The sequence below is a fragment of the Vanellus vanellus genome (genome assembly GCF_965231255.1).
Source record: "Vanellus vanellus genome assembly, chromosome: 24".
Lineage (NCBI taxonomy): Eukaryota > Metazoa > Chordata > Aves > Charadriiformes > Charadriidae > Vanellus > Vanellus vanellus.
In genome coordinates, this window is record NC_138929.1 from 6,358,260 (window position 1) to 6,384,922 (window position 26,663).

Below are 26,663 nucleotides of genomic sequence, written 5' to 3' on the forward strand. Positions count from 1 at the left end.
TCACCTTGTTCTCAAGGAGATGGAGGCAAGTGGAGTAGATGAGAGAGTGAGGAGAAGGGCCCACTTTTATACTGCTCCTGCACCGCCCCAGGCCCGCAGTCACTTCGTGCGCAGGCAGTAATTTTCCAACAGACTCACCTCCACAGCCAAATATCCTACCTAATGGCACAGGTTGTGTTTTCGTTTCCCTCAACGCTGCCATTACATTTCCTCATTTCTGGCATGCCTGCTCTGCCGTGCAGGCTCCTTTGATGTGCCGGGATGAGAGGCACGAGGATTTCCCAGGCAGGGTCCTGTCATCATGGCCTCAAGGTACTCTCCAAAGGGCTGCTGGGGTCCACCTGGTGGTGTGTTGTCAAATCAGGCAAAGCGTGTGGAGGGCAATTTCAACAGCTTGGCCTGACATGAGCGCAAGCAACCTGATGCCATGCACAGGACAAGAAGGTGATTGTGAGACATCAGCATAAATTTATGGAGGGGAAAGCAGACCTCACCAACCTCACGGCCTTCTTTGGTGGCGTACCTGGTTCCGGTGGGTGAGGACAGTGCAGCAAATGTTGTTAATCTCATCTAGGGGATGAGAAAATGGGTTTCTCTCCATTGGAAAACCAGTGGGTTCCCAAACAGCTTTGCAGCAGAGGACGTGAGTCCTGGAAGACACCATCAGGCACCTTGCATCCTTGTGGAAATGGCATGCAAAAGCATCCTGGGCAGTATTAGGAAGGGTGTTCCTATCAGGTCGTGGAAGGTGGTCCCTCTTCTCTGCTCAGCACTGCACAGACAACTCCTGATGTCCAGCTCCTGGCTCCCCAGTACGAGAGGGGCACGGCCATACGGGCATGAGCCCAGCTAAGGGTCACAGAGCCCCCGAACTGACTGCAGCCCCTGAGGCAGGAGGGGCTGCAAGAGCTGGGGCTGTTCACCCTGCAGGAGAGAAGGCCCCGGGGCACACTTCCTAGCAATGGGTAAAGGAGCTGATGGGACGGAGTCTAGAAGACAGATCTAGACTGTCCCGTGCCCTATCCAGTGAAGGGACAAGAGGTAAGAGGCACAGATTGAAGTATTCCACGTAAACATAGGAAAAGACTTTGCTAGTCTGAGGGTGCTCAAGCACCGGCTTGGGTTGCCCGGACAGGATGTGGCTGTGGCTTCTCCATCCTTGCACTTATTTGGAGCTTGACAGGACTTGGCCCTGAGCACCCTCCAAAGACTGACCGTGCTTTGAGCAAGGCCGTTTGGACTAGACGATCTCCAGGGGTCCCTTCCAACCTCAAGGATCCTGCGATTCTGTCGTGGTCAAATCACAGACGCTGCATAGCTGCCCCTAAGAAGGAAGAACTGCTTGGGAACATTGGAACCAAGGGCAGCCTTGACTGTCACACCTGAGAAGCACTGGAGTTCAAGACCTGATGGCAGGAAGGACAGAGAGGAGCAGAGTACAGCCCCTGGACTTCAGGCTTGCCGACTTCAGCCTGCACAGGCGGCTGGTAGGTAGGATGGTGTGGAGGCAGCTGTGAAGAGCACAAGAGCTCAGAAAAGCAGGCAGTGCCTCAGGCACCTTATGGTCCAAGCGCAAGAACAATCCAGCCCAATGCACAGGAAAACAAACAGAGGGAAAATCTGTAGAGGGAAAAGAACTGACTGCAGAGAACATCTCCCCACTGGTTGGGACTCATCCCTGGGTCTCAGGTGGTTACTCTTCTGCGGGGCATCAGGGCTTCAGCACACCTCCTTTCCCATTCACCAAAAGGCTCCGCAGCCTGGAGAGCAACTCAGTGCCGCTGGAGAGGAAGGAACCTGCCTTCATTTACCCAACGTATGAGAGCTGTCAGGACCCTACACTGCCACGTGCCAGAGGATGCTCAGGGAAGGGGGGGGATCCGAAGGGCCCAGAGTACAAAACCAGCTCTCAGACTACGTCAAGGAGGCAATGCACTTCCCTGCCCTGCAGACATGGAGGCAGCTGGGACGCGTCCCAGGAGGGCAAGGGAATGCCTTCAGTAGGCAACCTTCCTGGGATAGACTCTCCCTGCTCGTGGTGAGTCACACTCTAATTTTGGCTTGGCCATGTGTCAGCCTTTTGGGGTGAGGCCAAGCCAGGAGTGCGTGCTGTCTGCAGGCCCGTGTCCCACGCAGGGCTGAATTCCCCCGTGGCCAGGGCAGCTCCATCCATGCCCACGGAAAACGAGCTCTGAGCACTGGGCTGTGCCCACGTACACAGCTCCGGGCAGCCCCAACGGCGTTGCCCTCACAAGGACCTTCTTGCGGGCACTAACACAGCTTGCGGTGGGAGCAAGACAGTCAGCGTGTTTTGGAAAACGGCCAGGCCTCGGAGCATCCTGCATGTCCGGGTCCAAAGCGTGTGGCCAAAGTGCACGGTGGTGTGAGGAGAGTGCGAGGAACAAGGCACTGTCCCGAGTCCCAACACACCCTCTGGTACTGAGGAGGGACCCGACTCCACGGGCCTTGTTGAGGAATCACGAGGTTTGGGAGGGCAAAGTTCTCCTTCCGCAAGGCTGCTGAGGCCGTTGTTTGGGGACCCCCAGAGGCTGCCACGAGAGCGGACGACTTCACCAAACCAACTGACGCAGGCAGGAGAGACCTGCATTGGTGGGAGGTTATGTGCAACTTGCTGCAAAGGGGCTGGAAAACAAGCTCACCAGATTTCCCCAGACCCATGGACCCTGCCTGCACAGACCCCTCCAGCACTTGGAGCACATCTTTTGCCCGTACTTATGTGTCCCTGCCCGGGATATCCTTGGGCCTTTCATCTCAACACTTGAAAGGAGCCTCTGAGGCCTAATGGTCATGTCAGAAATGAGGAAATGAAATGGCAGCGTTGACGGAAACCAAAACACAACTTGTGCCATTAGGTAGGATATTTGGCTGTGGAGGTGAGTCTGTTGGAAAAAATTACTGCCCACGTGCGCTGACTGCGTGCCTGGGGCAGTGCAGGAGCAGTATAAAAGAGGGCCCCTCTCCTCACTCTCTCATCCACTCCTTTCACCTCCGTCTCCTGGGAACAAGGTGAGTCTGAAGCCCGTTCTTCTCCTCCTCCTCCTCCTCCTCCTGCTACTCCTCCTCCTTCTTTGGGATTTCTCAGCCCATACCTGCCTCTTTGTCCTATGCTGCGTCTTCCGCCTGCTTACCGTGGGAGGGGGAATAGAGCAGCAAGTGTAGCACGGAGAGGCATTCAGGTTTTGCGGAGGTTTCTCTTCAGCTTTGGGCTTTGGTGGGGATCTCACTGGGCATGGTAGCCCTTCTGGGGTTCTTCTGAGCTGAGGGGAATGGTGTCCCTCGTGGAGCAGTGACCAGCTTCTCTTCAACCACCCCTTGTGTTTGCTTGTCCCCTGCCTCCACTCCCAGGTTCACGTCCACTGTTGAAAAATGTCCTGCTACAGCCAGTGCCTGCCATGCCAGCCCTGCCAGCCCTGCGGCCCGACCCCGCTGGCCAACAGCTGCAATGAGCCCTGTGTCAGGCAGTGCCAGGACTCCACCGTCGTCATCCAGCCCTCCCCCGTGGTGGTGACCCTGCCCGGACCCATCCTCAGCTCCTTCCCGCAGAGCACCGCCGTGGGATCCTCCACCTCCGCTGCCGTTGGCAGCATCCTCAGCTCTGAGGGAGTGCCCATCTCCTCCGGGGGCTTTGGCCTCTCCGGCTTCGGCAGCCGCTACTGCGGCAGGAGGTGCCTTCCCTGCTAAAGCTGCTGACCACGGCCCTGGCGAAGGCGCCCAGAGACCCACAAGATGGTACTGGACTGGTGATAGAGCATCGGGTTGTTGCTTTCAGAGGGTCTGAGCGACCCCAGCACCCCTTGCCAAAGGACGGGGCCAGCGTCGGCTCTCGGAAAGCACGGCCCATGCCGGCCTTTCCCCTCTTCCACTCTCTCCTTTCCCTCTTGTGTCCGTGTTCTCTTGTGCTGCCCTGGGCAGTGAGCCCCACAAAGCCAGCCGAGGGACGACCTCCTGGCCCTGCTCCATCTCTGGCACAGGCAGAGGGACCTCTGCCACAGCCATGGGGCACACACTCCTTTCTGCCACTGGTGCTCCCTGCACTGCGGCCTATACTCAGAGGGGCCTCATAACCCTCTTTTGACTCAATAAAATTCTGCTGCATCCCAGCCCGTGTCTCTGTGTCATCCTTCCGCATGCGGAAGCTCTCCCAAGATACTCAGGAAGAGACATGGTGCTCCGGTGAAGTGCTGGAAAGCATTCTTCAGGATGGTTATGTAGTGGCACAGTCTTGCTTTGCGTATGCATAGTCATGTATCGGTTCATCCTCCCATTCTTTCGGGAATGGTGAAGGCTCCTCATGTGCCGCACAGACCCCCAGCTTCCCCAGGACAACACTCTCCTCACCATTGCAGCTGCAGTGTCCACAGAGGGATGGACCATGCAGAAGTGGTTCAAAACCTTTCTTGCGGTTGGTTACATTGTCTTGCTGCAAGGTTGGTGGGGATACAGTTGTTATCTTATTGATCACATGCATACGGATGTAACGAGGTCCACCCTCCCATTTTACTTCCAAGAAGCGCATTGCCTGCCAAGCTCCTTTGACCTTGCTGCTTTTTATGGACAATCCATCTTTCAGAAGAACGACAATTATTCTTTCCCTTCTCTAACCTTTCTTCTGCTTCCTTGTCCCACACAATGGGGCAACTAAACTGCCACTGAACTGACAGCCTTCTTTCACGGGCCCTTCTTAGAAGCTGTCTTCAACCTCAGTTCACGTATGCAGACTTCCACCTTAAAAGTGGGCTCAGCTTCCCACATCCTTTTCACGTGGCCTGTATACACAGGGCATTCTTCAGACCGTTGGAGGCCTCGTTGCCATCGAGGTCACTGTAGATGCCTTCCGGCACCACAAATTCTCTCAGGTACTGGATGCCTTCCAAAGTGCTAGTCCACCTTCCTTGCTAAATCACAAGATCTTCCTTGAGTGGATATCTTGCCCTCACATGTGACAGGAGACACCTCCGGAGGCTGCAGTTCACTCCCTCTTTTCCAATTCCTCTCTCAACTCCCTGGTGCCTAGCAAGGCATCGCAGACGTTGGGCTTCCTTACCTTCCCTTGGCCCCACTCTCCCGGCACCGGAGCTGCCAGCATTACTTGAAGTTCTCTGGAGGTCAGGGACCGGCTAATTTCCACCTCTTGAGTGATTTCTCTCACTTCATCCTCCCATTCCTTCTGAAGGACCAGCTCCCCAGTCCGACTCTTCCTGCTCCTCATTCCATTATTAACCAATTCTATGGAACCATTCACCTCCCGGTCCGCTATTTCCTTTTCACTACTGGGGCGATTCCTGTAGGTGGCATTTAGGTCCCTATCTCAACCAAGGTGCCCTCACATGCCGTTTGGATCTCTGCCTCAACTTCCGTGCTCTTAGAGGTAGTTGGGATGCTTGGTCCAGTCACGGTATTCTCAGCGGTGGTTTGAGTTCATGTCTTAACCACACTCCTCTCGTAGTACTGAACCCTGACTCAGTGAGCACAGCTCCAGCCCCAGTGCAGTGCTAAAACCACCTGGTTTTCAAGAAGCTGCCAGCCTGGGACCAGGCACCTCAGGGCATGTTTCACCATCACCACACCCAAAAGCTGTCTCCTCTTATGCCAGCATGACACCAGATTCCACAAACCCCGCAACAGGCCAACAGTGCTAATTAGCGCTGTTAAACGCCTCACATAAGGGTGACCAAGGACCTTGCTTGGGAGCCTGTGCAACAAAACAACCCGTCGCAGTCCCGGATGGGAAGATGGAGGTGTATTCCCTCATCCTCTCCACGAGACACCTCCCCCAGCACAGTAAGGGCCTCAATGCCAGGGCAAAGCGCAAAGCCGTTGGTTCTATTAACATGGTCCGAGTTCAGACAAAGAAAAAGATAAGCAGTGCCATGGGTTGACATGACGGCAGTTTAAGCAAGAAAAGCAAAAAAAGTGAGTGGAAGAAAATCAAAACACAAAGATTTATTCCCTACTTGCCATCAGCAGGTGATGTCCAGCCACGCCTGGGCAGCGAGGTCACAGTACACTTAGCGGTTGCTTTGCAAGACAAACGCTTTCTTGATCAATGCCTCCTGGCCGCACGTCTCCACCTTTCTCTTAGCATTTATTGCTGACCATGAAGTCGTATGATAGGGAATATCCCTTGGTTCAGCCTGCCTCTGCTGCCCTGGCTATGCGCCCTCCCAACCTCTTGCCCACCCCTCGCCGACTGGCCTTTTGGAGAGGGCATTGGAGAGACAAGGAAGCTGCTGGACTAGCACTGCCCGGCAGGAAAACAAACATTTATGTGTTATCCACAACGTTCTAGCTAGAACTACAAAGAACCCAGAGGAGGGATAACATGGTGAAACTTAACGCCATCCCAGGAAGGCCCTATAAATGCTGTTACCAGTCACCACACGACCATCCCAACAACCCCTGCCCAGAGTCACCATTGAGCAACACCTCTGTCCCTGGGCATCCTGGGAGAGCATTGGCAGGGAAAAGCATGACACAGAGACATGGGCTGAGATGCAGCAAAACTTTATTGAGTCAGAAGAGGGAAATGAGGTCACTGTGAGCGGAGCCCCCTATCTAGGGAGTTCCAGGGGCAGAAAAGAGACTATGCCCCATGCTGGGGTAGAGATCCCTCCAGGTGTCCATCTGCCTGCCCCAGAGAGAAAGCAGGGCCTGCAGGGAAAGGAGAGAGTGGAAGAGGGGAAAAGCAGGCATGGGCCGTGCTTTCCGAGAGCCGACGCTGGCCCCGTCCTTTGGCAAGGGGTGCTGGGGTCGCTCAGACCCTCTGAAAGCAACAACCCGATGCTCCGTCCCCACTCCGGTACCATCTTGAGGGTCCCCAGGGACCTTCCTCAGGGCCGTGGTCAGCAGCTTTAGCAGGGAAGGCACCTCCTGCCGCAGTAGCGGCTGCCGAAGCCGGAGAGGCCAAAGCCCCCGGAGGAGATGGGCACTCCCTCAGAGCTGAGGATGCTGCCAACGGCAGCGGAGGTGGAGGATCCCACGGCGGTGCTCTGCGGGAAGGAGCTGAGGATGGGTCCGGGCAGGGTCACCACCACGGGGGAGGGCTGGATGACGACGGTGGAGTCCTGGCACTGCCTGACACAGGGCTCATTGCAGCTGTTGGCCAGCGGGGTCGGGCCGCAGGGCTGGCAGGGCTGGCATGGCAGGCACTGGCTGTAGCAGGACATGTCTTGGGGCTGGAGGTGTACCTGGGAGAGAGGACAGGGGAATGTAGAGCATTAGAGAGGGAGAAGGAGCAGCCTGTCACTCCACCACGAGCAGACAAGCCACGCGGTGGACACAAAAGGTTGAGGGATTGTAGAGAGGCCCACGGGTTTCTCATTCCCCTCAGCCCACAAGATCCCCCCCTGCCAAGAGCAACCAAGCCCACGGAGGTCTCTGCCTACCCCACAGCTCATGTCAGCCAGCAGCCAGCCTCTCTCCATGCCACTCCTTCTGCCCCTTTCCCACTCCCATCACAAGCAGCGCCACCACCCACTCTAAGACAGGGTGTGTGCTGAGCAACCCCAGAGGAGGAGAAGGAGAAAGGGCTTCAGACTCACCTTGTTCTCAAGGAGATGGAGGCAAGTGGAGTAGATGAGAGAGTGAGGAGAAGGGCCCACTTTTATACTGCTCCTGCACCGCCCCAGGCCCGCAGTCACTTCGTGCGCAGGCAGTAATTTTCCAACAGACTCACCTCCACAGCCAAATATCCTACCTAATGGCACAGGTTGTGTTTTCGTTTCCCTCAACGCTGCCATTACATTTCCTCATTTCTGGCATGCCTGCTCTGCCGTGCAGGCTCCTTTGATGTGCCGGGATGAGAGGCACGAGGATTTCCCAGGCAGGGTCCTGTCATCATGGCCTCAAGGTACTCTCCAAAGGGCTGCTGGGGTCCACCTGGTGGTGTGTTGTCAAATCAGGCAAAGCGTGTGGAGGGCAATTTCAACAGCTTGGCCTGACATGAGCGCAAGCAACCTGATGCCATGCACAGGACAAGAAGGTGATTGTGAGACATCAGCATAAATTTATGGAGGGGAAAGCAGACCTCACCAACCTCACGGCCTTCTTTGATGGCGTACCTGGTTCCGGTGGGTGAGGACAGTGCAGCAAATGTTGTTAATCTCATCTAGGGGATGAGAAAATGGGTTTCTCTCCATTGGAAAACCAGTGGGTTCCCAAACAGCTTTGCAGCAGAGGACGTGAGTCCTGGAAGACACCATCAGGCACCTTGCATCCTTGTGGAAATGGCATGCAAAAGCATCCTGGGCAGTATTAGGAAGGGTGTTCCTATCAGGTCGTGGAAGGTGGTCCCTCTTCTCTGCTCAGCACTGCACAGACAACTCCTGATGTCCAGCTCCTGGCTCCCCAGTACGAGAGGGGCACGGCCATACGGGCATGAGCCCAGCTAAGGGTCACAGAGCCCCCGAACTGACTGCAGCCCCTGAGGCAGGAGGGGCTGCAAGAGCTGGGGCTGTTCACCCTGCAGGAGAGAAGGCCCCGGGGCACACTTCCTAGCAATGGGTAAAGGAGCTGATGGGACGGAGTCTAGAAGACAGATCTAGACTGTCCCGTGCCCTATCCAGTGAAGGGACAAGAGGTAAGAGGCACAGACTGAAGTATTCCACGTAAACATAGGAAAAGACTTTGCTAGTCTGAGGGTGCTCAAGCACCGGCTTGGGTTGCCCGGACAGGATGTGGCTGTGGCTTCTCCATCCTTGCACTTATTTGGAGCTTGACAGGACTTGGCCCTGAGCACCCTCCAAAGACTGACCGTGCTTTGAGCAAGGCCGTTTGGACTAGACGATCTCCAGGGGTCCCTTCCAACCTCAAGGATCCTGCGATTCTGTCGTGGTCAAATCACAGACGCTGCATAGCTGCCCCTAAGAAGGAAGAACTGCTTGGGAACATTGGAACCAAGGGCAGCCTTGACTGTCACACCTGAGAAGCACTGGAGTTCAAGACCTGATGGCAGGAAGGACAGAGAGGAGCAGAGTACAGCCCCTGGACTTCAGGCTTGCCGACTTCAGCCTGCACAGGCGGCTGGTAGGTAGGATGGTGTGGAGGCAGCTGTGAAGAGCACAAGAGCTCAGAAAAGCAGGCAGTGCCTCAGGCACCTTATGGTCCAAGCGCAAGAACAATCCAGCCCAATGCACAGGAAAACAAACAGAGGGAAAATCTGTAGAGGGAAAAGAACTGACTGCAGAGAACATCTCCCCACTGGTTGGGACTCATCCCTGGGTCTCAGGTGGTTACTCTTCTGCGGGGCATCAGGGCTTCAGCACACCTCCTTTCCCATTCACCAAAAGGCTCCGCAGCCTGGAGAGCAACTCAGTGCCGCTGGAGAGGAAGGAACCTGCCTTCATTTACCCAACGTATGAGAGCTGTCAGGACCCTACACTGCCACGTGCCAGAGGATGCTCAGGGAAGGGGGGGGATCCGAAGGGCCCAGAGTACAAAACCAGCTCTCAGACTACGTCAAGGAGGCAATGCACTTCCCTGCCCTGCAGACATGGAGGCAGCTGGGACGCGTCCCAGGAGGGCAAGGGAATGCCTTCAGTAGGCAACCTTCCTGGGATAGACTCTCCCTACCCGTGGTGAGTCACACTCTAATTTTGGCTTGGCCATGTGTCAGCCTTTTGGGGTGAGGCCAAGCCAGGAGTGCGTGCTGTCTGCAGGCCCGTGTCCCACGCAGGGCTGAATTCCCCCGTGGCCAGGGCAGCTCCATCCATGCCCACGGAAAACGAGCTCTGAGCACTGGGCTGTGCCCACGTACACAGCTCCGGGCAGCCCCAACGGCGTTGCCCTCACAAGGACCTTCTTGCGGGCACTAACACAGCTTGCGGTGGGAGCAAGACAGTCAGCGTGTTTTGGAAAACGGCCAGGCCTCGGAGCATCCTGCATGTCCGGGTCCAAAGCGTGTGGCCAAAGTGCACGGTGGTGTGAGGAGAGTGCGAGGAACAAGGCACTGTCCCGAGTCCCAACACACCCTCTGGTACTGAGGAGGGACCCGACTCCACGGGCCTTGTTGAGGAATCACGAGGTTTGGGAGGGCAAAGTTCTCCTTCCGCAAGGCTGCTGAGGCCGTTGTTTGGGGACCCCCAGAGGCTGCCACGAGAGCGGACGACTTCACCAAACCAACTGACGCAGGCAGGAGAGACCTGCATTGGTGGGAGGTTATGTGCAACTTGCTGCAAAGGGGCTGGAAAACAAGCTCACCAGATTTCCCCAGACCCATGGACCCTGCCTGCACAGACCCCTCCAGCACTTGGAGCACATCTTTTGCCCGTACTTATGTGTCCCTGCCCGGGATATCCTTGGGCCTTTCATCTCAACACTTGAAAGGAGCCTCTGAGGCCTAATGGTCATGTCAGAAATGAGGAAATGAAATGGCAGCGTTGACGGAAACCAAAACACAACTTGTGCCATTAGGTAGGATATTTGGCTGTGGAGGTGAGTCTGTTGGAAAATTACTGCCCACGTGCGCTGACTGCGTGCCTGGGGCAGTGCAGGAGCAGTATAAAAGAGGGCCCCTCTCCTCACTCTCTCATCCACTCCTTTCACTACCGTCTCCTGGGAACAAGGTGAGTCTGAAGCCCGTTCTTCTCCTCCTCCTCCTCCTCCTCCTGCTACTCCTCCTCCTTCTTTGGGATTTCTCAGCCCATACCTGCCTCTTTGTCCTATGCTGCGTCTTCCGCCTGCTTACCGTGGGAGGGGGAATAGAGCAGCAAGTGTAGCACGGAGAGGCATTCAGGTTTTGCGGAGGTTTCTCTTCAGCTTTGGGCTTTGGTGGGGATCTCACTGGGCATGGTAGCCCTTCTGGGGTTCTTCTGAGCTGAGGGGAATGGTGTCCCTCGTGGAGCAGTGACCAGCTTCTCTTCAACCACCCCTTGTGTTTGCTTGTCCCCTGCCTCCACTCCCAGGTTCACCTCCACTGTTGAAAAATGTCCTGCTACAGCCAGTGCCTGCCATGCCAGCCCTGCCAGCCCTGCGGCCCGACCCCGCTGGCCAACAGCTGCAATGAGCCCTGTGTCAGGCAGTGCCAGGACTCCACCGTCGTCATCCAGCCCTCCCCCGTGGTGGTGACCCTGCCCGGACCCATCCTCAGCTCCTTCCCGCAGAGCACCGCCGTGGGATCCTCCACCTCCGCTGCCGTTGGCAGCATCCTCAGCTCTGAGGGAGTGCCCATCTCCTCCGGGGGCTTTGGCCTCTCCGGCTTCGGCAGCCGCTACTGCGGCAGGAGGTGCCTTCCCTGCTAAAGCTGCTGACCACGGCCCTGGTGAAGGCGCCCAGAGACCCACAAGATGGTACTGGACTGGTGATAGAGCATCGGGTTGTTGCTTTCAGAGGGTCTGAGCGACCCCAGCACCCCTTGCCAAAGGACGGGGCCAGCGTCGGCTCTCGGAAAGCACGGCCCATGCCGGCCTTTCCCCTCTTCCACTCTCTCCTTTCCCTCTTGTGTCCGTGTTCTCTTGTGCTGCCCTGGGCAGTGAGCCCCACAAAGCCAGCCGAGGGACGACCTCCTGGCCCTGCTCCATCTCTGGCACAGGCAGAGGGACCTCTGCCACAGCCATGGGGCACACACTCCTTTCTGCCACTGGTGCTCCCTGCACTGCGGCCTATACTCAGAGGGGCCTCATAACCCTCTTTTGACTCAATAAAATTCTGCTGCATCCCAGCCCGTGTCTCTGTGTCATCCTTCCGCATGCGGAAGCTCTCCCAAGATACTCAGGAAGAGACATGGTGCTCCGGTGAAGTGCTGGAAAGCATTCTTCAGGATGGTTATGTAGTGGCACAGTCTTGCTTTGCGTATGCATAGTCATGTATCGGTTCATCCTCCCATTCTTTTGGGAATGGTGAAGGCTCCTCATGTGCCGCACAGACCCCCAGCTTCCCCAGGACAACACTCTCCTCACCATTGCAGCTGCAGTGTCCACAGAGGGATGGACCATGCAGAGGTGGTTCAAAACCTTTCTTGCGGTTGGTTACATTGTCTTGCTGCAAGGTTGGTGGGGATACAGTTGTTATCTTATTGATCACATGCATACGGATGTAACGAGGTCCACCCTCCCATTTTACTTCCAAGAAGCGCATTGCCTGCCAAGCTCCTTTGACCTTGCTGCTTTTTATGGACAATCCATCTTTCAGAAGAACGACAATTATTCTTTCCCTTCTCTAACCTTTCTTCTGCTTCCTTGTCCCACACAATGGGGCAACTAAACTGCCACTGAACTGACAGCCTTCTTTCACGGGCCCTTCTTAGAAGCTGTCTTCAACCTCAGTTCACGTATGCAGACTTCCACCTTAAAAGTGGGCTCAGCTTCCCACATCCTTTTCACGTGGCCTGTATACACAGGGCATTCTTCAGACCGTTGGAGGCCTCGTTGCCATCGAGGTCACTGTAGATGCCTTCCGGCACCACAAATTCTCTCAGGTACTGGATGCCTTCCAAAGTGCTAGTCCACCTTCCTTGCTAAATCACAAGATCTTCCTTGAGTGGATATCTTGCCCTCACATGTGACAGGAGACACCTACGGAGGCTGCAGTTCACTCCCTCTTTTCCAATTCCTCTCTCAACTCCCTGGTGCCTAGCAAGGCATCGCAGACGTTGGGCTTCCTTACCTTCCCTTGGCCCCACTCTCCCGGCACCGGAGCTGCCAGCATTACTTGAAGTTCTCTGGAGGTCAGGGACCGGCTAATTTCCACCTCTTGAGTGATTTCTCTCACTTCATCCTCCCATTCCTTCTGAAGGACCAGCTCCCCAGTCCGACTCTTCCTGCTCCTCATTCCATTATTAACCAATTCTATGGAACCATTCACCTCCCGGTCCGCTATTTCCTTTTCACTACTGGGGCGATTCCTGTAGGTGGCATTTAGGTCCCTATCTCAACCAAGGTGCCCTCACATGCCGTTTGGATCTCTGCCTCAACTTCCGTGCTCTTAGAGGTAGTTGGGATGCTTGGTCCAGTCACGGTATTCTCAGCGGTGGTTTGAGTTCATGTCTTAACCACACTCCTCTCGTAGTACTGAACCCTGACTCAGTGAGCACAGCTCCAGCCCCAGTGCAGTGCTAAAACCACCTGGTTTTCAAGAAGCTGCCAGCCTGGGACCAGGCACCTCAGGGCATGTTTCACCGTCACCACACCCAAAAGCTGTCTCCTCTTATGCCAGCATGACACCAGATTCCACAAACCCCGCAACAGGCCAACAGTGCTAATTAGCGCTGTTAAACGCCTCACATAAGGGTGACCAAGGACCTTGCTTGGGAGCCTGTGCAACAAAACAACCCGTCGCAGTCCCGGATGGGAAGATGGAGGTGTATTCCCTCATCCTCTCCACGAGACACCTCCCCCAGCACAGTAAGGGCCTCAATGCCAGGGCAAAGCGCAAAGCCGTTGGTTCTATTAACATGGTCCGAGTTCAGACAAAGAAAAAGATAAGCAGTGCCATGGGTTGACATGACGGCAGTTTAAGCAAGAAAAGCAAAAAAAGTGAGTGGAAGAAAATCAAAACACAAAGATTTATTCCCTACTTGCCATCAGCAGGTGATGTCCAGCCACGCCTGGGCAGCGAGGTCACAGTACACTTAGCGGTTGCTTTGCAAGACAAACGCTTTCTTGATCAATGCCTCCTGGCCGCACGTCTCCACCTTTCTCTTAGCATTTATTGCTGACCATGAAGTCGTATGATAGGGAATATCCCTTGGTTCAGCCTGCCTCTGCTGCCCTGGCTATGCGCCCTCCCAACCTCTTGCCCACCCCTCGCCGACTGGCCTTTTGGAGAGGGCATTGGAGAGACAAGGAAGCTGCTGGACTAGCACTGCCCGGCAGGAAAACAAACATTTATGTGTTATCCACAACGTTCTAGCTAGAACTACAAAGAACCCAGAGGAGGGATAACATGGTGAAACTTAACGCCATCCCAGGAAGGCCCTATAAATGCTGTTACCAGTCACCACACGACCATCCCAACAACCCCTGCCCAGAGTCACCATTGAGCAACACCTCTGTCCCTGGGCATCCTGGGAGAGCATTGGCAGGGAAAAGCATGACACAGAGACATGGGCTGAGATGCAGCAAAACTTTATTGAGTCAGAAGAGGGAAATGAGGTCACTGTGAGCGGAGCCCCCTATCTAGGGAGTTCCAGGGGCAGAAAAGAGACTATGCCCCATGCTGGGGTAGAGATCCCTCCAGGTGTCCATCTGCCTGCCCCAGAGAGAAAGCAGGGCCTGCAGGGAAAGGAGAGAGTGGAAGAGGGGAAAAGCAGGCATGGGCCGTGCTTTCCGAGAGCCGACGCTGGTCCCGTCCTTTGGCAAGGGGTGCTGGGGTCGCTCAGACCCTCTGAAAGCAACAACCTGATGCTCCGTCCCCACTCCGGTACCATCTTGAGGGTCCCCAGGGACCTTCCTCAGGGCCGTGGTCAGCAGCTTTAGCAGGGAAGGCACCTCCTGCCGCAGTAGCGGCTGCCGAAGCCGGAGAGGCCAAAGCCCCCGGAGGAGATGGGCACTCCCTCAGAGCTGAGGATGCTGCCAACGGCAGCGGAGGTGGAGGATCCCACGGCGGTGCTCTGCGGGAAGGAGCTGAGGATGGGTCCGGGCAGGGTCACCACCACGGGGGAGGGCTGGATGACGACGGTGGAGTCCTGGCACTGCCTGACACAGGGCTCATTGCAGCTGTTGGCCAGCGGGGTCGGGCCGCAGGGCTGGCAGGGCTGGCATGGCAGGCACTGGCTGTAGCAGGACATGTCTTGGGGCTGGAGGTGTACCTGGGAGAGAGGACAGGGGAATGTAGAGCATTAGAGAGGGAGAAGGAGCAGCCTGTCACTCCACCACGAGCAGACAAGCCACGCGGTGGACACAAAAGGTTGAGGGATTGTAGAGAGGCCCACGGGTTTCTCATTCCCCTCAGCCCACAAGATCCCCCCCTGCCAAGAGCAACCAAGCCCACGGAGGTCTCTGCCTACCCCACAGCTCATGTCAGCCAGCAGCCAGCCTCTCTCCATGCCACTCCTTCTGCCCCTTTCCCACTCCCATCACAAGCAGCGCCACCACCCACTCTAAGACAGGGTGTGTGCTGAGCAACCCCAGAGGAGGAGAAGGAGAAAGGGCTTCAGACTCACCTTGTTCTCAAGGAGATGGAGGCAAGTGGAGTAGATGAGAGAGTGAGGAGAAGGGCCCACTTTTATACTGCTCCTGCACCACCCCAGGCCCGCAGTCACTTCGTGCGCAGGCAGTAATTTTCCAACAGACTCACCTCCACAGCCAAATATCCTACCTAATGGCACAGGTTGTGTTTTCGTTTCCCTCAACGCTGCCATTACATTTCCTCATTTCTGGCATGCCTGCTCTGCCGTGCAGGCTCCTTTGATGTGCCGGGATGAGAGGCAGGAGGATTTCCCAGGCAGGGTCCTGTCATCATGGCCTCAAGGTACTCTCCAAAGGGCTGCTGGGGTCCACCTGGTGGTGTGTTGTCGAATCAGGCAAAGCGTGTGGAGGGCAATTTCAACAGCTTGGCCTGACATGAGCGCAAGCAACCTGATGCCATGCACAGGACAAGAAGGTGATTGTGAGACATCAGCATAAATTTATGGAGGGGAAAGCAGACCTCACCAACCTCACGGCCTTCTTTGATGGCGTACCTGGTTCCGGTGGGTGAGGACAGTGCAGCAAATGTTGTTAATCTCATCTAGGGGATGAGAAAATGGGTTTCTCTCCATTGGAAAACCAGTGGGTTCCCAAACAGCTTTGCAGCAGAGGACGTGAGTCCTGGAAGACACCATCAGGCACCTTGCATCCTTGTGGAAATGGCATGCAAAAGCATCCTGGGCAGTATTAGGAAGGGTGTTCCTATCAGGTCGTGGAAGGTGGTCCCTCTTCTCTGCTCAGCACTGCACAGACAACTCCTGATGTCCAGCTCCTGGCTCCCCAGTACGAGAGGGGCACGGCCATACGGGCATGAGCCCAGCTAAGGGTCACAGAGCCCCCGAACTGACTGCAGCCCCTGAGGCAGGAGGGGCTGCAAGAGCTGGGGCTGTTCACCCTGCAGGAGAGAAGGCCCCGGGGCACACTTCCTAGCAATGGGTAAAGGAGCTGATGGGACGGAGTCTAGAAGACAGATCTAGACTGTCCCGTGCCCTATCCAGTGAAGGGACAAGAGGTAAGAGGCACAGATTGAAGTATTCCACGTAAACATAGGAAAAGACTTTGCTAGTCTGAGGGTGCTCAAGCACCGGCTTGGGTTGCCCGGACAGGATGTGGCTGTGGCTTCTCCATCCTTGCACTTATTTGGAGCTTGACAGGACTTGGCCCTGAGCACCCTCCAAAGACTGACCGTGCTTTGAGCAAGGCCGTTTGGACTAGACGATCTCCAGGGGTCCCTTCCAACCTCAAGGATCCTGCGATTCTGTCGTGGTCAAATCACAGACGCTGCATAGCTGCCCCTAAGAAGGAAGAACTGCTTGGGAACATTGGAACCAAGGGCAGCCTTGACTGTCACACCTGAGAAGCACTGGAGTTCAAGACCTGATGGCAGGAAGGACAGAGAGGAGCAGAGTACAGCCCCTGGACTTCAGGCTTGCCGACTTCAGCCTGCACAGGCGGCTGGTAGGTAGGATGGTGTGGAGGCAGCTGTGAAGAGCACAAGAGCTCAGAAAAGCAGGCAGTGCCTCAGGCACCTTATGGTCCAAGCGCAAGAACAATCCAGCCCAATGCACAGGAAAACAAACAGAGGGAAAATCTGTAGAGGGAAAAGAACTGACTGCAGAGAACATCTCCCCACTGGTTGGGACTCATCCCTGGGTCTCAGGTGGTTACTCTTCTGCGGGGCATCAGGGCTTCAGCACACCTCCTTTCCCATTCACCAAAAGGCTCCGCAGCCTGGAGAGCAACTCAGTGCCGCTGGAGAGGAAGGAACCTGCCTTCATTTACCCAACGTATGAGAGCTGTCAGGACCCTACACTGCCACGTGCCAGAGGATGCTCAGGGAAGGGGGGGGATCCGAAGGGCCCAGAGTACAAAACCAGCTCTCAGACTACGTCAAGGAGGCAATGCACTTCCCTGCCCTGCAGACATGGAGGCAGCTGGGACGCGTCCCAGGAGGGCAAGGGAATGCCTTCAGTAGGCAACCTTCCTGGGATAGACTCTCCCTACCCGTGGTGAGTCACACTCTAATTTTGGCTTGGCCATGTGTCAGCCTTTTGGGGTGAGGCCAAGCCAGGAGTGCGTGCTGTCTGCAGGCCCGTGTCCCACGCAGGGCTGAATTCCCCCGTGGCCAGGGCAGCTCCATCCATGCCCACGGAAAACGAGCTCTGAGCACTGGGCTGTGCCCACGTACACAGCTCCGGGCAGCCCCAACGGCGTTGCCCTCACAAGGACCTTCTTGCGGGCACTAACACAGCTTGCGGTGGGAGCAAGACAGTCAGCGTGTTTTGGAAAACGGCCAGGCCTCGGAGCATCCTGCATGTCCGGGTCCAAAGCGTGTGGCCAAAGTGCACGGTGGTGTGAGGAGAGTGCGAGGAACAAGGCACTGTCCCGAGTCCCAACACACCCTCTGGTACTGAGGAGGGACCCGACTCCACGGGCCTTGTTGAGGAATCACGAGGTTTGGGAGGGCAAAGTTCTCCTTCCGCAAGGCTGCTGAGGCCGTTGTTTGGGGACCCCCAGAGGCTGCCACGAGAGCGGACGACTTCACCAAACCAACTGACGCAGGCAGGAGAGACCTGCATTGGTGGGAGGTTATGTGCAACTTGCTGCAAAGGGGCTGGAAAACAAGCTCACCAGATTTCCCCAGACCCATGGACCCTGCCTGCACAGACCCCTCCAGCACTTGGAGCACATCTTTTGCCCGTACTTATGTGTCCCTGCCCGGGATATCCTTGGGCCTTTCATCTCAACACTTGAAAGGAGCCTCTGAGGCCTAATGGTCATGTCAGAAATGAGGAAATGAAATGGCAGCGTTGACGGAAACCAAAACACAACTTGTGCCATTAGGTAGGATATTTGGCTGTGGAGGTGAGTCTGTTGGAAAATTACTGCCCACGTGCGCTGACTGCGTGCCTGGGGCAGTGCAGGAGCAGTATAAAAGAGGGCCCCTCTCCTCACTCTCTCATCCACTCCTTTCACTACCGTCTCCTGGGAACAAGGTGAGTCTGAAGCCCGTTCTTCTCCTCCTCCTCCTCCTCCTCCTGCTACTCCTCCTCCTTCTTTGGGATTTCTCAGCCCATACCTGCCTCTTTGTCCTATGCTGCGTCTTCCGCCTGCTTACCGTGGGAGGGGGAATAGAGCAGCAAGTGTAGCACGGAGAGGCATTCAGGTTTTGCGGAGGTTTCTCTTCAGCTTTGGGCTTTGGTGGGGATCTCACTGGGCATGGTAGCCCTTCTGGGGTTCTTCTGAGCTGAGGGGAATGGTGTCCCTCGTGGAGCAGTGACCAGCTTCTCTTCAACCACCCCTTGTGTTTGCTTGTCCCCTGCCTCCACTCCCAGGTTCACCTCCACTGTTGAAAAATGTCCTGCTACAGCCAGTGCCTGCCATGCCAGCCCTGCCAGCCCTGCGGCCCGACCCCGCTGGCCAACAGCTGCAATGAGCCCTGTGTCAGGCAGTGCCAGGACTCCACCGTCGTCATCCAGCCCTCCCCCGTGGTGGTGACCCTGCCCGGACCCATCCTCAGCTCCTTCCCGCAGAGCACCGCCGTGGGATCCTCCACCTCCGCTGCCGTTGGCAGCATCCTCAGCTCTGAGGGAGTGCCCATCTCCTCCGGGGGCTTTGGCCTCTCCGGCTTCGGCAGCCGCTACTGCGGCAGGAGGTGCCTTCCCTGCTAAAGCTGCTGACCACGGCCCTGGCGAAGGCGCCCAGAGACCCACAAGATGGTACTGGACTGGTGATAGAGCATCGGGTTGTTGCTTTCAGAGGGTCTGAGCGACCCCAGCACCCCTTGCCAAAGGACGGGGCCAGCGTCGGCTCTCGGAAAGCACGGCCCATGCCTGCCTTTCCCCTCTTCCACTCTCTCCTTTCCCTCTTGTGTCCGTGTTCTCTTGTGCTGCCCTGGGCAGTGAGCCCCACAAAGCCAGCCGAGGGACGACCTCCTGGCCCTGCTCCATCTCTGGCACAGGCAGAGGGACCTCTGCCACAGCCATGGGGCACACACTCCTTTCTGCCACTGGTGCTCCCTGCACTGCGGCCTATACTCAGAGGGGCCTCATAACCCTCTTTTGACTCAATAAAATTCTGCTGCATCCCAGCCCGTGTCTCTGTGTCATCCTTCCGCATGCGGAAGCTCTCCCAAGATACTCAGGAAGGGACATGGTGCTCCGGTGAAGTGCTGGAAAGCATTCTTCAGGATGGTTATGTAGTGGCACAGTCTTGCTTTGCGTATGCATAGTCATGTATCGGTTCATCCTCCCATTCTTTCGGGAATGGTGAAGGCTCCTCATGTGCCGCACAGACCCCCAGCTTCCCCAGGACAACACTCTCCTCACCATTGCAGCTGCAGTGTCCACAGAGGGATGGACCATGCAGAAGTGGTTCAAAACCTTTCTTGCGGTTGGTTACATTGTCTTGCTGCAAGGTTGGTGGGGATACAGTTGTTATCTTATTGATCACATGCATACGGATGTAACGAGGTCCACCCTCCCATTTTACTTCCAAGAAGCGCATTGCCTGCCAAGCTCCTTTGACCTTGCTGCTTTTTATGGACAATCCATCTTTCAGAAGAACGACAATTATTCTTTCCCTTCTCTAACCTTTCTTCTGCTTCCTTGTCCCACACAATGGGGCAACTAAACTGCCACTGAACTGACAGCCTTCTTTCACGGGCCCTTCTTAGAAGCTGTCTTCAACCTCAGTTCACGTATGCAGACTTCCACGTTAAAAGTGGGCTCAGCTTCCCACATCCTTTTCACGTGGCCTGTATACACAGGGCATTCTTCAGACCGTTGGAGGCCTCGTTGCCATCGAGGTCACTGTAGATGCCTTCCGGCACCACAAATTCTCTCAGGTACTGGATGCCTTCCAAAGTGCTAGTCCACCTTCCTTGCTAAATCACAAGATCTTCCTTGAGTGGATATCTTGCCCTCACATGTGACAGGAGACACCTCCGGAGGCTGCAGTTCACTCCCTCTTTTCCAATTCCTCTCTCAACTCCCTGGTGCCTAGCAAGGCATCGCAGACGTTGGGCTTCCTTACCTTCCCTTGGCCCCACTCTCCCGGCACCGGAGCTGCCAGCATTACTTGAAGTTCTCTGGAGGTCAGGGACCGGCTAATTTCCACCTCTTGAGTGATTTCTCTCACTTCATCCTCCCATTCCTTCTGAAGGACCAGCTCCCCAGTCCGACTCTTCCTGCTCCTCATTCCATTATTAACCAATTCTATGGAACCATTCACCTCCCGGTCCGCTATTTCCTTTTCACTACTGGGGCGATTCCTGTAGGTGGCATTTAGGTCCCTATCTCAACCAAGGTGCCCTCACATGCCGTTTGGATCTCTGCCTCAACTTCCGTGCTCTTAGAGGTAGTTGGGATGCTTGGTCCAGTCACGGTATTCTCAGCGGTGGTTTGAGTTCATGTCTTAACCACACTCCTCTCGTAGTACTGAACCCTGACTCAGTGAGCACAGCTCCAGCCCCAGTGCAGTGCTAAAACCACCTGGTTTTCAAGAAGCTGCCAGCCTGGGACCAGGCACCTCAGGGCGTGTTTCACCGTCACCACACCCAAAAGCTGTCTCCTCTTATGCCAGCATGACACCAGATTCCACAAACCCCGCAACAGGCCAACAGTGCTAATTAGCGCTATTAAACGCCTCACATAAGGGTGACCAAGGACCTTGCTTGGGAGCCTGTGCAACAAAACAACCCGGCGCAGTCCCGGATGGGAAGATGGAGGTGTATTCCCTCATCCTCTCCACGAGACACCTCCCCCAGCACAGTAAGGGCCTCAATGCCAGGGCAAAGCGCAAAGCCGTTGGTTCTATTAACATGGTCCGAGTTCAGACAAAGAAAAAGATAAGCAGTGCCATGGGTTGACATGACGGCAGTTTAAGCAAGAAAAGCAAAAAAAGTGAGTGGAAGAAAATCAAAACACAAAGATTTATTCCCTACTTGCCATCAGCAGGTGATGTCCAGCCACGCCTGGGCAGCGAGGTCACAGTACACTTAGCGGTTGCTTTGCAAGACAAACGCTTTCTTGATCAATGCCTCCTGGCCGCACGTCTCCACCTTTCTCTTAGCATTTATTGCTGACCATGAAGTCGTATGATAGGGAATATCCCTTGGTTCAGCCTGCCTCTGCTGCCCTGGCTATGCGCCCTCCCAACCTCTTGCCCACCCCTCGCCGACTGGCCTTTTGGAGAGGGCATTGGAGAGACAAGGAAGCTGCTGGACTAGCACTGCCCGGCAGGAAAACAAACATTTATGTGTTATCCACAACGTTCTAGCTAGAACTACAAAGAACCCAGAGGAGGGATAACATGGTGAAACTTAACGCCATCCCAGGAAGGCCCTATAAATGCTGTTACCAGTCACCACACGACCATCCCAACAACCCCTGCCCAGAGTCACCATTGAGCAACACCTCTGTCCCTGGGCATCCTGGGAGAGCATTGGCAGGGAAAAGCATGACACAGAGACATGGGCTGAGATGCAGCAAAACTTTATTGAGTCAGAAGAGGGAAATGAGGTCACTGTGAGCGGAGCCCCCTATCTAGGGAGTTCCAGGGGCAGAAAAGAGACTATGCCCCATGCTGGGGTAGAGATCCCTCCAGGTGTCCATCTGCCTGCCCCAGAGAGAAAGCAGGGCCTGCAGGGAAAGGAGAGAGTGGAAGAGGGGAAAAGCAGGCATGGGCCGTGCTTTCCGAGAGCCGACGCTGGCCCCGTCCTTTGGCAAGGGGTGCTGGGGTCGCTCAGACCCTCTGAAAGCAACAACCCGATGCTCCGTCCCCACTCCGGTACCATCTTGAGTGTCCCCAGGGACCTTCCTCAGGGCCACGGTCAGCAGCTTTAGCAGGGAAGGCACCTCCTGCCGCAGTAGCGGCTGCCGAAGCCGGAGAGGCCAAAGCCCCCGGAGGAGATGGGCACTCCCTCAGAGCTGAGGATGCTGCCAACGGCAGCGGAGGTGGAGGATCCCACGGCGGTGCTCTGCGGGAAGGAGCTGAGGATGGGTCCGGGCAGGGTCACCACCACGGGGGAGGGCTGGATGACGACGGTGGAGTCCTGGCACTGCCTGACACAGGGCTCATTGCAGCTGTTGGCCAGCGGGGTCGGGCCGCAGGGCTGGCAGGGCTGGCATGGCAGGCACTGGCTGTAGCAGGACATGTCTTGTGGCTGGAGGTGTACCTGGGAGAGAGGACAGGGGAATGTAGAGCATTAGAGAGGGAGAAGGAGCAGCCTGTCACTCCACCACGAGCAGACAAGCCACGCGGTGGACACAAAAGGTTGAGGGATTGTAGAGAGGCCCACGGGTTTCTCATTCCCCTCAGCCCACAAGATCCCCCCCTGCCAAGAGCAACCAAGCCCACGGAGGTCTCTGCCTACCCCACAGCTCATGTCAGCCAGCAGCCAGCCTCTCTCCATGCCACTCCTTCTGCCCCTTTCCCACTCCCATCACAAGCAGCGCCACCACCCACTCTAAGACAGGGTGTGTGCTGAGCAACCCCAGAGGAGGAGAAGGAGAAAGGGCTTCAGACTCACCTTGTTCTCAAGGAGATGGAGGCAAGTGGAGTAGATGAGAGAGTGAGGAGAAGGGCCCACTTTTATACTGCTCCTGCACCGCCCCAGGCCCGCAGTCACTTCGTGCGCAGGCAGTAATTTTCCAACAGACTCACCTCCACAGCCAAATATCCTACCTAATGGCACAGGTTGTGTTTTCGTTTCCCTCAACGCTGCCATTACATTTCCTCATTTCTGGCATGCCTGCTCTGCCGTGCAGGCTCCTTTGATGTGCCGGGATGAGAGGCAGGAGGATTTCCCAGGCAGGGTCCTGTCATCATGGCCTCAAGGTACTCTCCAAAGGGCTGCTGGGGTCCACCTGGTGGTGTGTTGTCGAATCAGGCAAAGCGTGTGGAGGGCAATTTCAACAGCTTGGCCTGACATGAGCGCAAGCAACCTGATGCCATGCACAGGACAAGAAGGTGATTGTGAGACATCAGCATAAATTTATGGAGGGGAAAGCAGACCTCACCAACCTCACGGCCTTCTTTGATGGCGTACCTGGTTCCGGTGGGTGAGGACAGTGCAGCAAATGTTGTTAATCTCATCTAGGGGATGAGAAAATGGGTTTCTCTCCATTGGAAAACCAGTGGGTTCCCAAACAGCTTTGCAGCAGAGGACGTGAGTCCTGGAAGACACCATCAGGCACCTTGCATCCTTGTGGAAATGGCATGCAAAAGCATCCTGGGCAGTATTAGGAAGGGTGTTCCTATCAGGTCGTGGAAGGTGGTCCCTCTTCTCTGCTCAGCACTGCACAGACAACTCCTGATGTCCAGCTCCTGGCTCCCCAGTACGAGAGGGGCACGGCCATACGGGCATGAGCCCAGCTAAGGGTCACAGAGCCCCCGAACTGACTGCAGCCCCTGAGGCAGGAGGGGCTGCAAGAGTTGGGGCTGTTCACCCTGCAGGAGAGAAGGCCCCGGGGCACACTTCCTAGCAATGGGTAAAGGAGCTGATGGGACGGAGTCTAGAAGACAGATCTAGACTGTCCCGTGCCCTATCCAGTGAAGGGACAAGAGGTAAGAGGCACAGACTGAAGTATTCCACGTAAACATAGGAAAAGACTTTGCTAGTCTGAGGGTGCTCAAGCACCGGCTTGGGTTGCCCGGACAGGATGTGGCTGTGGCTTCTCCATCCTTGCACTTATTTGGAGCTTGACAGGACTTGGCCCTGAGCACCCTCCAAAGACTGACCGTGCTTTGAGCAAGGCCGTTTGGACTAGACGATCTCCAGGGGTCCCTTCCAACCTCAAGGATCCTGCGATTCTGTCGTGGTCAAATCACAGACGCTGCATAGCTGCCCCTAAGAAGGAAGAACTGCTTGGGAACATTGGAACCAAGGGCAGCCTTGACTGTCACACCTGAGAAGCACTGGAGTTCAAGACCTGATGGCAGGAAGGACAGAGAGGAGCAGAGTACAGCCCCTGGACTTCAGGCTTGCCGACTTCAGCCTGCACAGGCGGCTGGTAGGTAGGATGGTGTGGAGGCAGCTGTGAAGAGCAAAAGAGCTCAGAAAAGCAGGCAGTGCCTCAGGCACCTTATGGTCCAAGCGCAAGAACAATCCAGCCCAATGCACAGGAAAACAAACAGAGGGAAAATCTGTAGAGGGAAAAGAACTGACTGCAGAGAACATCTCCCCACTGGTTGGGACTCATCCCTGGGTCTCAGGTGGTTACTCTTCTGCGGGGCATCAGGGCTTCAGCACACCTCCTTTCCCATTCACCAAAAGGCTCCGCAGCCTGGAGAGCAACTCAGTGCCGCTGGAGAGGAAGGAACCTGCCTTCATTTACCCAACGTATGAGAGCTGTCAGGACCCTACACTGCCACGTGCCAGAGGATGCTCAGGGAAGGGGGGGGATCCGAAGGGCCCAGAGTACAAAACCAGCTCTCAGACTACGTCAAGGAGGCAATGCACTTCCCTGCCCTGCAGACATGGAGGCAGCTGGGACGCGTCCCAGGAGGGCAAGGGAATGCCTTCAGTAGGCAACCTTCCTGGGATAGACTCTCCCTGCCCGTGGTGAGTCACACTCTAATTTTGGCTTGGCCATGTGTCAGCCTTTTGGGGTGAGGCCAAGCCAGGAGTGCGTGCTGTCTGCAGGCCCGTGTCCCACGCAGGGCTGAATTCCCCCGTGGCCAGGGCAGCTCCATCCATGCCCACGGAAAACGAGCTCTGAGCACTGGGCTGTGCCCACGTACACAGCTCCGGGCAGCCCCAACGGCGTTGCCCTCACAAGGACCTTCTTGCGGGCACTAACACAGCTTGCGGTGGGAGCAAGACAGTCAGCGTGTTTTGGAAAACGGCCAGGCCTCGGAGCATCCTGCATGTCCGGGTCCAAAGCGTGTGGCCAAAGTGCACGGTGGTGTGAGGAGAGTGCGAGGAACAAGGCACTGTCCCGAGTCCCAACACACCCTCTGGTACTGAGGAGGGACCCGACTCCACGGGCCTTGTTGAGGAATCACGAGGTTTGGGAGGGCAAAGTTCTCCTTCCGCAAGGCTGCTGAGGCCGTTGTTTGGGGACCCCCAGAGGCTGCCACGAGAGCGGACGACTTCACCAAACCAACTGACGCAGGCAGGAGAGACCTGCATTGGTGGGAGGTTATGTGCAACTTGCTGCAAAGGGGCTGGAAAACAAGCTCACCAGATTTCCCCAGACCCATGGACCCTGCCTGCACAGACCCCTCCAGCACTTGGAGCACATCTTTTGCCCGTACTTATGTGTCCCTGCCCGGGATATCCTTGGGCCTTTCATCTCAACACTTGAAAGGAGCCTCTGAGGCCTAATGGTCATGTCAGAAATGAGGAAATGAAATGGCAGCGTTGACGGAAACCAAAACACAACTTGTGCCATTAGGTAGGATATTTGGCTGTGGAGGTGAGTCTGTTGGAAAAAATTACTGCCCACGTGCGCTGACTGCGTGCCTGGGGCAGTGCAGGAGCAGTATAAAAGAGGGCCCCTCTCCTCACTCTCTCATCCACTCCTTTCACCTCCGTCTCCTGGGAACAAGGTGAGTCTGAAGCCCGTTCTTCTCCTCCTCCTCCTCCTCCTCCTGCTACTCCTCCTCCTTCTTTGGGATTTCTCAGCCCATACCTGCCTCTTTGTCCTATGCTGCGTCTTCCGCCTGCTTACCGTGGGAGGGGGAATAGAGCAGCAAGTGTAGCACGGAGAGGCATTCAGGTTTTGCGGAGGTTTCTCTTCAGCTTTGGGCTTTGGTGGGGATCTCACTGGGCATGGTAGCCCTTCTGGGGTTCTTCTGAGCTGAGGGGAATGGTGTCCCTCGTGGAGCAGTGACCAGCTTCTCTTCAACCACCCCTTGTGTTTGCTTGTCCCCTGCCTCCACTCCCAGGTTCACGTCCACTGTTGAAAAATGTCCTGCTACAGCCAGTGCCTGCCATGCCAGCCCTGCCAGCCCTGCGGCCCGACCCCGCTGGCCAACAGCTGCAATGAGCCCTGTGTCAGGCAGTGCCAGGACTCCACCGTCGTCATCCAGCCCTCCCCCGTGGTGGTGACCCTGCCCGGACCCATCCTCAGCTCCTTCCCGCAGAGCACCGCCGTGGGATCCTCCACCTCCGCTGCCGTTGGCAGCATCCTCAGCTCTGAGGGAGTGCCCATCTCCTCCGGGGGCTTTGGCCTCTCCGGCTTCGGCAGCCGCTACTGCGGCAGGAGGTGCCTTCCCTGCTAAAGCTGCTGACCACGGCCCTGGCGAAGGCGCCCAGAGACCCACAAGATGGTACTGGACTGGTGATAGAGCATCGGGTTGTTGCTTTCAGAGGGTCTGAGCGACCCCAGCACCCCTTGCCAAAGGACGGGGCCAGCGTCGGCTCTCGGAAAGCACGGCCCATGCCTGCCTTTCCCCTCTTCCACTCTCTCCTTTCCCTCTTGTGTCCGTGTTCTCTTGTGCTGCCCTGGGCAGTGAGCCCCACAAAGCCAGCCGAGGGACGACCTCCTGGCCCTGCTCCATCTCTGGCACAGG

The 26,663-nt window shown here is 56.2% G+C and overlaps 7 protein-coding genes across 7 annotated transcripts; 4 read left to right on the forward strand and 3 right to left on the reverse strand.

The window, feature by feature from the left end:
* Positions 1 to 3,387: 3,387 nt before the first annotated feature.
* LOC309680962 (feather keratin 1-like) lies at positions 3,388 to 3,702 on the forward strand (the record flags this gene model as incomplete). Its single annotated transcript, XM_082494732.1, has 1 exon — positions 3,388 to 3,702. The coding sequence occupies one exon, from the start codon at positions 3,388 to 3,390 to the stop codon at positions 3,700 to 3,702; it is 315 nt and encodes a 104-aa protein (XP_082350858.1).
* Positions 3,703 to 6,872: 3,170 nt separating this feature from the next.
* LOC309681149 (feather keratin 1-like) lies at positions 6,873 to 7,187 on the reverse strand (the record flags this gene model as incomplete). Its single annotated transcript, XM_082494985.1, has 1 exon — positions 6,873 to 7,187. One exon carries the CDS (start codon positions 7,185 to 7,187, stop codon positions 6,873 to 6,875), a length of 315 nt encoding a protein of 104 aa, XP_082351111.1.
* A 3,756-nt stretch (positions 7,188 to 10,943) lies between these two features.
* Positions 10,944 to 11,258, forward strand: LOC309681157 (feather keratin 1-like; the record flags this gene model as incomplete). Its single annotated transcript, XM_082494995.1, has 1 exon — positions 10,944 to 11,258. One exon carries the CDS (start codon positions 10,944 to 10,946, stop codon positions 11,256 to 11,258), a length of 315 nt encoding a protein of 104 aa, XP_082351121.1.
* Positions 11,259 to 14,428: 3,170 nt separating this feature from the next.
* Positions 14,429 to 14,743, reverse strand: LOC309681264 (feather keratin 1-like; the record flags this gene model as incomplete). Its single annotated transcript, XM_082495101.1, has 1 exon — positions 14,429 to 14,743. The coding sequence occupies one exon, from the start codon at positions 14,741 to 14,743 to the stop codon at positions 14,429 to 14,431; it is 315 nt and encodes a 104-aa protein (XP_082351227.1).
* A 3,756-nt stretch (positions 14,744 to 18,499) lies between these two features.
* On the forward strand, positions 18,500 to 18,814 carry LOC309681277 (feather keratin 1-like; the record flags this gene model as incomplete). Its single annotated transcript, XM_082495118.1, has 1 exon — positions 18,500 to 18,814. One exon carries the CDS (start codon positions 18,500 to 18,502, stop codon positions 18,812 to 18,814), a length of 315 nt encoding a protein of 104 aa, XP_082351244.1.
* Positions 18,815 to 21,984: 3,170 nt separating this feature from the next.
* Positions 21,985 to 22,299, reverse strand: LOC309681284 (feather keratin 1-like; the record flags this gene model as incomplete). The annotated part of the gene is made up of 1 exon (XM_082495125.1): positions 21,985 to 22,299. The coding sequence occupies one exon, from the start codon at positions 22,297 to 22,299 to the stop codon at positions 21,985 to 21,987; it is 315 nt and encodes a 104-aa protein (XP_082351251.1).
* A 3,758-nt stretch (positions 22,300 to 26,057) lies between these two features.
* On the forward strand, positions 26,058 to 26,372 carry LOC309681316 (feather keratin 1-like; the record flags this gene model as incomplete). The annotated part of the gene is made up of 1 exon (XM_082495163.1): positions 26,058 to 26,372. One exon carries the CDS (start codon positions 26,058 to 26,060, stop codon positions 26,370 to 26,372), a length of 315 nt encoding a protein of 104 aa, XP_082351289.1.
* Between the last annotated feature and the right edge of the window lie 291 nt (positions 26,373 to 26,663).